We start from the raw sequence: 12,620 nt of genomic DNA on the forward strand, positions 1-12,620 counted from the left end.
CAGCATTATTCACATGTGAATAACATAAACACAGTCTATTATACAGCATTATTCACATGTGAACAACATAAACACAGTCTATTATACTGCATCATTCACATGTGAATAATACAAATACAGTCTATTATACAGCATTATTCACATGTGAATAACATAAACACAGTCTATTATACAGCATTATTCACATGTGAATAACATAAATACAGTCTATTATACAGCATTATTCACATGTGAATAATATAAATACATTATACATTTAAGTACAGTCAAAAAGGAACATATGCATTATATAGTAACAATAGGTTAAGATTTATTTTTGCTTTAATTGATTTCAAGATTGAAAGTTGACGTCAACTCCACGTGGGTGCTCGGCCCCCAGAAGAACCCACGGGGTCGCCCCCCTGCACTATAGTGAAGCTCCAGGCGCGGTGTGCCTAATGAAGTGACCTGCTACGAGTATCTCACTTTCTTTTCTTAGCTCGCTTGTTCAGCCTCCTTTTTGCTCGGCGGGAGGGACACAAAGTAGACTCCCAAATAGGAGCGCCTAAAAATAAGCCGCATGCTTCGAACCCCCAACCCCCCACCCCCACACACACAAGACCGGTAAACCGAGCCGCGGACCCCCGCATGAGCACATGGACCCGGGTGACGTGTCCCGGGTGGTCTTTATAAAGGCGGCGGCCGTCACTCCGGACATTCAAGTTAAACACGCCGCGGGGACAAACACAAAGTCGAGACGAGAAAGGAATTGACGTCGTCTAAACTTGTTATTTGTCATTATTCGCGCACCTGAGTGTTCCCGAAGAAGACGCCATGACGAGCAACAACTACAGCGAGGAGCCGCAGTACCGCCAGGCCGACTCGGGCGAGGGTGAGGAGGACGACGAGATGCCGGCCACGGAGAAGGACCTGGCCGAGGACGCGCCGTGGAAGAAGATCCAGCAGAACACCTTCACCCGCTGGTGCAACGAGCACCTCAAGTGCGTCAACAAGACCATCAGCGACCTGCAGCGGGACTTCACCGACGGCCTGAAGCTCGTCTCGCTGCTGGAGGTGCTGAGCCAGAAGAAGATGTACCGGAAGCACCACATCCGGCCCAACTTCCGGCAGATGAAGCTGGAGAACGTGTCCGTGGCCCTGGAGTTCTTGGAGCGGGAGCACATCAAGCTGGTCTCCATTGGTGAGTGCACTTCCAGGGCCAGGGCTGGGGGGGGGGGGGGCTGTGAGTTAAAGTTAAAGTTCCAATGATTGTCCCACACACACTAGGTGTGGCGAAATTACCCCCCCCCCCCCTGGGAGGTGAGGGGAGCAGTGAGCAGCAGCGGTGGCCGCGCCCGGGAATAATTGTTTGGTGATTTCATATAATAGACTGTGAATTGGGCCCGAGTGTGTGAATGTGAGTGCGAATGTTGTCTGTCTATCTGTGTTGGCCCTGTGATGAGGTGGCGACTTGTCCAGGGTGTACGCCGCCTTCCGCCCGAATGCAGCCGAGATAGGCTCCAGCACCCCCCGAAAACCCCAAAAAGGGACAAGCGGTAGAAAATGGATGGATGGACTGTGTTTATGTTATTCACATGTGAATAATGCCGTATAATAGACTGTATTTATGTTATTCACATGTAAATAATGCCGTATTATAGACTGTATTTATGTTGTTCACATGTGAATAATGCCGTATAATAGACTGTATTCATGTTATTCACATGTAAATAATGCCGTATAATAGACTGTATTTACAGTATGTTATTCATATGTAAATAATGCTGTATAATAGACTGTATTCATGTTATTCACATGTGAATAATGCAGTATAATAGACTGTATTTATGTTATTCACATGTGAATAATGCCGTATAATAGACTGTATTTATGTTATTCACATGTAAATAATGCCGTATAATAGACTGTATTTACAGTATGTTATTCACATGTGAATAATGCTGTATAATAGACTGTATTTATGTTATTCACATGTGAATAATGCTGTATAATAGACTGTATTTATGTTATTCACATGTGAATAATGTTATATAATAGACTTTATTTATGTTATTCACATGTGAATAATGCCGTAAAATAGACTGTGTTTATGTTATTCACATGTGAATAATGCAGTATAATAGACTGTATTTATGTTATTCACATGTGAATAATTCCGTATAATTGACAGTATTTATATTATTCACATGTGAATAATGTTGTATAATAGATTGTATATATGTTAATTACATGTGAATAATGCCGTATAATAGACTGTATTTATGTTATTCACATGTGAATAATGTCGTATAATAGACTGTATTTATATTATTCACATGTGAATAATGTTGTATAATAGATTGTATATATGTTAATTACATGTGTATAATGCTGTATAATAGACTGTATTTATGTTATTCACATGTGAATAATGCTGTATAATAGACTGTATTTATGTTATTCACATGTGAATAATGCCGTATAATAGACTGTATTTATGTTATTCACATGTGAATAATGCCGTATAATAGACTGTATTTATGTTATTCACATGTGAAGAATGCTGTATAATGGACTGTGTTTATGTTATTCACATGTGAATGATGCCGTATAATAGACTGTATTTATGTTATTCACATGTGAATGATGCCGTATAATAGACTGTATTTATGTTATTCACATGTGTATAATGCCGTATAATAGACTGTATTTATGTTATTCACATGTGAATAAAGCCGTATAATAGACTGTATTTATGTTATTCACATGTGAATAATGCTGTATAATAGACTTTATTTATGTTATTCAAATGTGAATAATGCCGTATAATAGACTGTGTTTATGTTATTCACATGTGAATGATGCCGTATAATAGACTGTATTCATGTTATTCACATGTGAATAATGCCGTATAATAGACTGTATTTATGTTATTCACATGTGAATATTTCTGTATAATAGACTGTATTTATGTTATTCACATGTGAATAATGCTGTATAATAGACTGTATTTATGTTGTTCAACTGTGAATAATTCCGTATAATAGACTGTATTTATGTTATTGAAATGTAAATAATGCTGTATAATAGACTGTATTTATATTATTCACATGTGAATAATGTCGTATAATAGACTGTATTTATGTTATTCACATGTGAATAATGCAGTATAATAGACTGTATTTATGTTATTCACATGTGAATAATGCCGTATAATAGACTGTATTTATGTTATTCACATGTGAATAATGCAGTATAATAGACTGTATTTATGTTATTCACATGTGAATAATGCCGTATAATAGACTGTATTTATGTTATTCACATGTGAAGAATGCTGTATAATAGACTGTGTTTATGTTGTTCAACTGTGAATAATGCCGTATAATAGACTGTATGTATGTTATTCACATCTGAATAATGCCGTATAATAGACTGTATTTATGTTATTCACATGTGAATAATTCTGTATAATAGACTGTATTTATGTTATTGAAATGTAAATAATGCTGTATAGTAGACTGTATTTATATTGTTCACATGTAAATAATGCTGTATAATAGACTTTATTTATGTTATTCACATGTGAATAATGATTTAACCCCCAATTCCAACCCTTGATGCTGAGTGCCATTTTTATAGTCTTTGGTATGACTCAGCCGGGGTTTGAACTCACGATCTACCCATCTCAGGGCTGACACTCTAATCACTAGGCCACTATTCTTGAGAGTTTTTTGTACGCTTTGAAAAAACATATTTTCTAAAGGACATACAGTTGTGGTCAAAAGTTTACATACACGTGTAAAGGACATAATGTCATGGCTGTCTTGAGTTTCCAATAATTTCTTATTTTTTTGTGATAGAGTGATTGGAGCACATACTTGTTGGTCACAAGTGTAACTTGTAGCTTAGCTACATTTAATGCAGAGTAACCTGTAGCTTAGCTACATTTAATGGAGAGTAACTTGTAGCTTAGCTACATTTAATGGAGAGTAACTTGTAGCTTAGCTACATTTAATGGAGAGTAATTTGTAGCTTAGCTACATTTAATGGAGAGTACCTTGTATCTTAGTTACATTTAATGGAGAGTAACTTGTAGCTTAGCTACATTTCATGGTAAGTAACTTGTAGCTTAGCTACATTTAATGGAGAGTAACTTGTAGCTTAGCCACATTTAATGGAGAGTAACTTGTAACTTAGCTACATTTCATGGAGAGTAACTTGTAGCTTAGCTACATTTCATGGTAAGTAACTTGTAGCTTTGCTACATTTAATGGAGAGTAACTTGTAGCTTAGCCACATTTAATAGAGAGTAACTTGTAGCTTAGCTACATTTAATGGAGAGTAACTTGTAGCTTAGCTACATTTAACGGAGAGTAACTTGTAGCTTAGCTACATCTAATGGAGAGTAACTTGTAGCTTAGCTACATTTAATGGAGAGTAACTTGTAGCTTAGCTACATTTAATGGAGAGGACCTTGTAGCTTAGCTGCATTTCATGGAGAGTAACTTGTAGCTTAGCCGCATTTAATGAAGAGTAACTTGTAGCTTAGCTACATTTAACGGAGAGTAACTTGTAGCTTAGTTACATTTAACGGAGAGTAACTTGTAGCTTAGCTACATTTAACGGAGAGTAACTTGTAGCTTAGCTACATTTAATGGAGAGTAACTTGTAGCTTAGCTACTTTTAATGGAGGGTAACTTGTAGCTTAGCTACATTTAACGGAGAGTAATTTGTAGCTTAGCTACATTTAATGGAGAGTAACTTGTAGCTTAGCTACATTTAATGGAGAGTAACTTGTAGGTTAGCTACATTTAATGGAGAGTACCTTGTAGCTTAGCTGCATTTCATGGAGAGTAACTTGTAGCTTAGCCACATTTAATGAAGAGTAACTTGTAGCTTAGCTACATTTAACGGAGAGTAACTTGTAGCTTAGCTACATTTAATGGAGAGTAACTTGTAGCTTAGCTACATTTCATGGAGAGTAACTTGTAGCTTAGCTACATTTCATGGTAAGTAACTTGTAGTTTAGCTACATTTAATGGAGAGTAACTTGTAGCTTAGCCACATTTAATAGAGAGTAACTTGTAGCTTAGCTACATTTAATGGAGAGTAACTTGTAGCTTAGCTACAGTTAACGGAGAGTAACTTGTAGCTTAGCTACATTTAATGGAGAGTAACTTGTAGCTTAGCTACATTTAATGGAGAGTAACTTGTAGCTTAGCTACATTTAATGGAGAGTAACTTGTAGCTTAGCTACATTTAATGGAGAGTAACTTGTAGCTTAGCTACATTTAATGGAGAGTACCTTGTAGCTTAGCTGCATTTCATGGAGAGTAACTTTTAGCTTAGCCGCATTTAATGAAGAGTAACTTGTAGCTTAGCTACATTTAACGGAGAGTAACTTGTAGCTTAGTTACATTTAACGGAGAGTAACTTGTAGCTTAGCTACATTTCATGGAGAGTAACTTGTAGCTTAGTTACATTTCATGGAGAGTAACTTGTAACTTAGCTACATTTAATGGAGAGTACCTTGTAGCTTAGCTACATTTAATGGAGAGTAACTTGTAGCTTAACTACATTTCATGGAGAGTAACTCGTAGCTTAGCTACATTTAAAGGAGAGTAACTTGTAGCTTAGCTACATTTCATGGTAAGTAACTTGTAGTTTAGCTACATTTAATGGAGAGTAACTTGTAGCTTAGCCACATTTAATAGAGAGTAACTTGTAGCTTAGCTACATTTAATGGAGAGTAACTTGTAGCTTAGCTACATTTCATGGAAAGTCACTTGTAGCTTAGTTACATTTCATGGAGAGTAACTTGTAACTTAGCTACATTTAATGGAGAGTAACTTGTAGCTTAGCTACAGTTCATGGAGAGTAACTTGTAGCTTAGCCACATTTAATGAAGAGTAACTTGTAGCTTAGCTACATTTAACGGAGAGTAACTTGTAGCTTAGCTACATTTAACGGAGAGTAACTTGTAGCTTAGCTACATTTCATGGAGAGTAACTTGTAGCTTAGCTACATTTCATGGAAAGTCACTTGTAGCTTAGTTACATTTCATGGAGAGTAACTTGTAACTTAGCTACATTTCATGGAGAGTAACTTGTAGCTTAGCTACATTTAACGGAGAGTAACTTGTAGCTTAGCTAACTACATTTTCCAAGTAGTTTGCCCATCACTACAAGATGAGGAATCGTGGTTTACCATGACATAGTATTCTATTTCGGGGATTAATAACAGTGTACCACATTTCAGTGAAATCTCCAATATGGCCGAGGCTTTGGTGGGTTGACCGTGAAGGCCACGTCCACTCAACACGGGCGCGTCCCCGCAGATAAGGGCAAAGGTCACGGAGGCTAACGTCGCGTATCGTGTTCACGCGTGTCGCCCACAAAGATCTGGTCGGCCTTCTGGACAATAAAGGTCACGGAATGGTTTATCCGAGCTCACACTGTCAGAGGCGGTAAAAAAGGCAGGAGTCACACATACGTGCCAGCGTGTGTCAGCGCGGCGTTTGACGGACGCCTCTTTGTGCTCCCAGTTGGCCGCACAGTCCCCACGGTGACACTCGGCCACACCTGACTGTGCCATTCAAACTGCCTCCAACACACGCGGGAATGACTCAAAAAAACAGCTGCCTGGTCACTGAAATTCATTCTGGACTTAAATGACACTGGGATCAGATTTCCACCAAGGTTAGATAATCCCAATCTGTCTTTCTAACACTACTGGGACTGACTGCTTACTTCTTACCAGGGTGATATGGCTGTGTAAATGGTAAATACAAACAGATTCGCAAATCCTTTTCAACTTATATTCAATTGAATAGACTGCAAAGACAAGATATTTAATGTTCACACTGAGAAACTTCTTTTTTTTTTTAGAATTTAATGGCAGCAACACATTGCAAAAAAGTTGTCACAGGGGCATTTTTACCACTGTGTTACATGGCCTTTCCTTTTAACAACACTCAGTAAACGTTTGGGAACTGAGGAGACCAAATTTTGAAGCTTTTCATGTGGAATTCTTTCCCATTCTTGCTTGATGTACAGCTTAAGTTGTTCAACAGTCTTGATCAGCTCTTTACACGTCATAATATGCCACACATTTTCAATGGGAGACAGGTCTGGACTACAGGCAGGCCAGTCTAGTACCCGCACTCTTTTACTACGAAGCCACGCTGTTGTAACACGTGGCTTGGCATCGTCTTGCTGAAATAAGCAGGGGCGTCCATGATAACGTTGCTTGGATGGCAACATATGTTGCTCCAAATCCTGTATGTACCTTTCAGCATTAATGGTGCCTTCACAGATGTGTAAGTTACCCATGCCTTGGGCACTAATACACCCCCATACCATCACACATGCTGGCTTTTACACTTTGCACCTAGAACAATCCAGATAGTTATTTTCCTCTTTGGTCCGGATTACATAACGTCCACAGTTTTCAAAAACAATTTGAAATGTGGACTCGTCAGACCACAGAACACTTTTCCACTTTGCATCAGTCCATCTTAGATGAGCTCAGGGCCCAGCGAAGCCGGCGGCGTTTCTGGGTGTTGTTGATAAAAGGCTTTCGCTTTGCATAGTAGAGTTTGAACTTGCACTTACAGATGTAGCGACCAACTGTAGTTACTGACAGTGGGTTTCTGAAGTGTTGCTGAGCCCATGTGGTGATATCCTTTACACACTGATGTCGCTTTTTGATGCAGTACCGCCTGAGGGATCCAAGGTCCGTAATATAATCGCTTACGTGCAGTGATTTCTCCAGATTCTCTGAACCTTTTGATGATATTATAGACCGCTGGTTGAGAAATGTTGTTCTTAAACAATTTGCTCACGCATTTATTCACAAAGTGGTGACCCTCGCCCCATATTTGTTTGTGAGCATTTCATGGAAGCTGCTTTTATACCCAATCATGGCACCCACCTGTTCCCAATTAGCCTGTTCACCTGTGGGATGTTCCAAATAAGTGTTTGATGAGCGTTCCTCAACTTTCTCAGTCTTTTTTGCCACTTGTGCCAGCTTTTTTAGAACATGCTGCAGGCATCAAATTCGAAATGAGCTAATATTTGCAAAAAACAACGTTTTCCAGTGTGAACATGAAATATCTCGTCTTTGCAGTCTATTCAATTGAATATAAGTTGAAAAGGATTTTCAAATCATTGTATTCTGTTTTTTAATTACCATTTACACAACGTGACAACTCACTGATTTTGGGGTTTGTATATCGCTCGATATTGATAATTATTGATATTTTTTATTACCTGGTGAAAATAAGGACTAGGATAAAAATATATTAAATGTAAACATGTTTTCTTTGTTTTTTTTAATGTAACCTTCCTCTGATTATAATCCACTCAGCTATCAAGGCAGAAAGAAAAGGAAATGTCAATCAATGTAAACATAATTCTAAAATTACATTGAACACTTACTAATAATCTATTAAAATGAAGGTGGAAAATATGGAATATGTAAAAAATGCAAAGTGTGAACATGTCAACAAAGAGAATAACTATTCTCTGCAGGTTTACAACCAGGAACTTACGGCTGTGCTCTAAAGGGTGAGCCCTCGTGGTATTACTGGTCATGTCGTGCATAATTTACAGACCACATTGGTCCATTTTTAAAAATCCCAAAAAATTACCCTACTGTTAAGCAGACTTTTCACGTTTTTATCGACAGTTTTTTCGCTCTCCGCAGAAGTCATTTTAAGTTCCTCTTCCCACGCCGTGCAAAGAATCGACCGCAACCAAACCTGATAGTTGATGCTGTTACCTGATTGGCCGTAGGCGTGTCACTTAAACTACTCACTTCCTGCTTTGCTTGCTTACCAGAGAGAAAGTGTCTTTGTTCGTGCAACCAACCACACAAATATCGAACCTTTTATTGAACGCATTTTTTTATTTATGCCGATTACGTGTCTATCGTACGGAGCCCCTAAAGGGACATGGGGGACATTTTTTAATTTTTTAAAATATTTTATTTATTTATTTATTTATTTATTTTAAACATGTTATAAAGTTATAAAAAAAAATTTCTTTTAAATTATATATATATTTTTTAGACATGTATCTCGTGCGAGATACATGTCTAAAAAAAAAAAATAATACATTTTAAAAACATATTTTTTTTTATAACTTTACAAAAAGTTTCTCCTGCGCACGTGAAAGTTTCTCTTGCGCACAAGATAGTTTCTCCTGCGCACGAGATAGTTTCTCGTGCGCACGAGATACATGTCTAAAAAAAAAAAAAAAATTATAAGAAAAATAATTTCCCCCATGTCCCTTTAGGGGCTCCGTACTATCAGGATTAGGGTTGCAAAATTCCGGAAATATTCAAAGTTGGAAACTTTCCATGGGAATTAAGGGGAATATATGGGAATTAACGGGAATTAATGGGAATAAACATTGAATGCAACATGCTCGACTTGCAGCATGATTGTTAGCTTAAACAACCTGATTTAATGCAAATTCAGTTGAATTTCAACCCTGAACTGTGCATTCCTCCATCACATGTGAAGTGCATTCTTCCATCACATGCCCAGATAATTCCCAGTTTTTTTGAGACGGTGTCCAATTTTGAATAATCAAAAAATGTCCACATTTCCCGAGCTTAACTTCCCGTGGTAAATTTCCGGAAACTTTCCATGGGAATTAACCGGAATATATGGGAATTAACGGGAATTAATGGGAAATTAATGGGAATAAACATTGAATGCAACATGCTAGATCTTGCAGCATGATTATTAGCTAAAACAACCTGATTTAATGCAAATTCAGTTGAATTTCAACCCTGCACTGTGCATTCCTCCATCACATGTGCAGTGCATTCTTCCATCACATGCCCAGATAATTCCCCCCTTTTTTTTTAAACGGTGTCCAACTTTGAATAATGAGAAAATTGTCCAAATTTCCAAACTTCCCGACCTTAACTTCCCGTGGTAAATTTCCGGAAAGTTTGTGGAAAATTTACCGGAAACTTTCCACCCCTTTGCAACCCTAATCGCGATTTATATTTATATCGTTTGAGTCACTATATTAGGACCCATTGCAGGTGGACTATAACTGGCAAAAATACTACTACTACTACTAATAATAATAGATTTTATTTGTAAAAAGCACTTTACATTGAGTAAACAACCTCAAAGTGCTACAGTGTATATAAAAAAAATAAAATAAAATAAAAACTAGAACAGCCAAATAGCTAAAACTAGTATGCATATATCTAAAAAAAGGCTTTTTTTAAAAGAAGGGTTTTTAAGCTATTTTTAAAAGCATCCACTGTCTGTGGTGCCCTCAGGTGGTCAGGGAGAGCGTTCCACAGACTGGGAGCGACAGAGCAGAAAGCCCGGTCTCCCATTGTTCGTAGCTTTTTCCTCGGAGGTCGGAGGAGGTTAGCCTGTCCGGAGCGGAGGTGTCGTGTGGAGGATTTGGGGGTGAGTAGTTCTTTGAGGTAGAGGGGGTCATTTCCATGGAGGCACTGGTGGGTTAGTAGGGAGACTTTGTATTCAATCCTGAGTGGAACAGGAAGCAAGTGAAGGGATTGACATGTCTGTTTTAAATAACGTACTAACAAATACAGTCGTTAAATACTGCGCTGGCCCCAATGCAAATGGACTGTAACAGGCCAAAAATCGAAACCAATTATTGTCTTTGCACTTTTATTCCCACCTTCTAACACAGGGGTGTCCAAAGTGCGGCCAAGGGACAATTTGCAGCTTCGTTATGTTCATCTTCTAAAATTGAACAAAAAAAAAAAAAAAGTTTATTCGACAATAAAATTTGTCGCCGACAATTATATTTGTCCACAATAGTCGTGACGTCATCACTCGTGTTTTTCCGAGTGTTAAGTGTGAGGATATTTCCTCTTATTCTTGTTAAAAAATTGAATATTTTGCAAAGCGGACCTTGTTTTTATGGCAGTACATCTGTGATACGCCAGCATTCAAAGCGTAGACATGATGTCGGACATAAATCAACTTCGGGAAGAGTGTTAGCTTCTACCCTGCTAACTAGCTAACAAGAGTGAGACCAAGTTGTATGTGAAAAATAACTTTAGCATTTTAGCCAAAGTCAGCCAGCTAAACTTTGACTACATCAATTCAAGTACGTTTTAAAGCAGCGTCAATTTGCAACGTGGTAAAAAAATGCACTTTAACACCAAACGCACAGCTAACATTTTAAGAATGAATCAAAGATATCATTTTGCACATTGAATCTGTTAGAGTGCTAAAACTGTCAAGACTGAATCAATAATTAATATATTAGTGTGCATTTTGCAGGAAGTTACATTTTGTGTTTTGTTTGTTTTCATTGCTGCAATTTTAACAGTTTTTTAACAGTTTTTTTAACAGTTTTTAACTGTTTTTTAACTGTTTTTTTTTAACAAGGTTCATTGTTTTTTTTTGTTTTTTTAGCAATTTGACTTTCCTTTTTTTGTGTTACATAAACATTTTATTTTTCATTTTAATGTTTGTAACAGCTGAATCAGCAGCACAGTATCAATACATGTTTATGAATGAATGAGTCATCTTTGTTAGTTTGTTAGTAAGCACACGGCCAAAATAACTTAAGCTGCATTTAGAAGTCGATGGAAAAATTAGAGCCATTAAATATGTGTACGCCTTATATATATATATATATATATATATATATATATATATATATATATATATATATATATATATTATATATATATATATATATATATATATATATATAGACCAATATTGGACCAGAAATACAAAAAAAAATCTGTCTGGAGCCGCAAAAACTTAAAAGCATTATATAAATGTTATAATGAAGACAACACATGATATACAGGTAAGTGTCTATATTAGCTATATTAGCCTACTATCAAAATGACTTTAACAGTCTTATACAAGTGTTATAATGAAGACAACACATGATGTGTCTATATTAGCTATATTAGCCTACTATTAAAATGACTTTAAAAGTCTTATATAAGTGTTGTAATGAAGACAACACATGATGTAAGTGTCTATATTAGCTATATTAGCCTACTATCAAAATGACTTTAACAGTCTTATATAAGTGTTATAATGAAGACAACACATGATGTAAGTGTCTATATTAGCTATAATAGCCAACTATTAAAATTACTTTAAAAGTCTTATATAAGTGTTGTAATGAAGACAACACATGATGTAAGTGTCTATATGAGCTATATTAGCCTACTATCAAAATGACTTTAAAAGCCTTATATAAGTGTTATAATGGAGACAACACATGATGTAAGTGTCTATATTAGCCTACTATCAAAATGACTTTAAAAGTCTTATATAAGTGTTGTAATGAAGACAACACATGATGTAAGTGTCTATATTAGCTATATTAGCCTACTATCAAAATGAATTTAAAAGCCTTATATACGTGTTATAATGGAGACAACACATGATGTAAGTGTCTATATTAGCCTACTATCAAAATGACTTTAAAAGTCTTATATAAGTGTTATAATGAAGACAACACATGATGTAAGTGCCTATATTGGCTATATTAGCCTACTATCGAAATAACTATGTGCCAGCTGACACAAATCTTTGTTGACAGAAATGTTGAAATGTTATATTTATTCTACAACATTGGAAAACTATTTTTCAGGCCGGGTAA

The 12,620-nt window shown here is 36.6% G+C and overlaps 1 protein-coding gene across 1 annotated transcript in view; it reads left to right on the plus strand.

The window, feature by feature from the left end:
* The first annotated feature begins 450 nt into the window (after nucleotides 1-450).
* The window catches only part of LOC133647025 (filamin-C-like), a 136,017-nt gene continuing 123,847 nt past the window's right edge, over nucleotides 451-12,620 (plus strand). The window contains exon 1 of the mRNA XM_062043067.1: nucleotides 451-1,180. Within this exon, the coding sequence (XP_061899051.1) occupies nucleotides 814-1,180 (367 nt within the window). The 5' untranslated portion in view covers nucleotides 451-813. The remainder of the gene's footprint in view (nucleotides 1,181-12,620) is intronic.

The sequence above is a fragment of the Entelurus aequoreus genome, linkage group LG03 (assembly GCF_033978785.1).
Source record: "Entelurus aequoreus isolate RoL-2023_Sb linkage group LG03, RoL_Eaeq_v1.1, whole genome shotgun sequence".
Lineage (NCBI taxonomy): Eukaryota > Metazoa > Chordata > Actinopteri > Syngnathiformes > Syngnathidae > Entelurus > Entelurus aequoreus.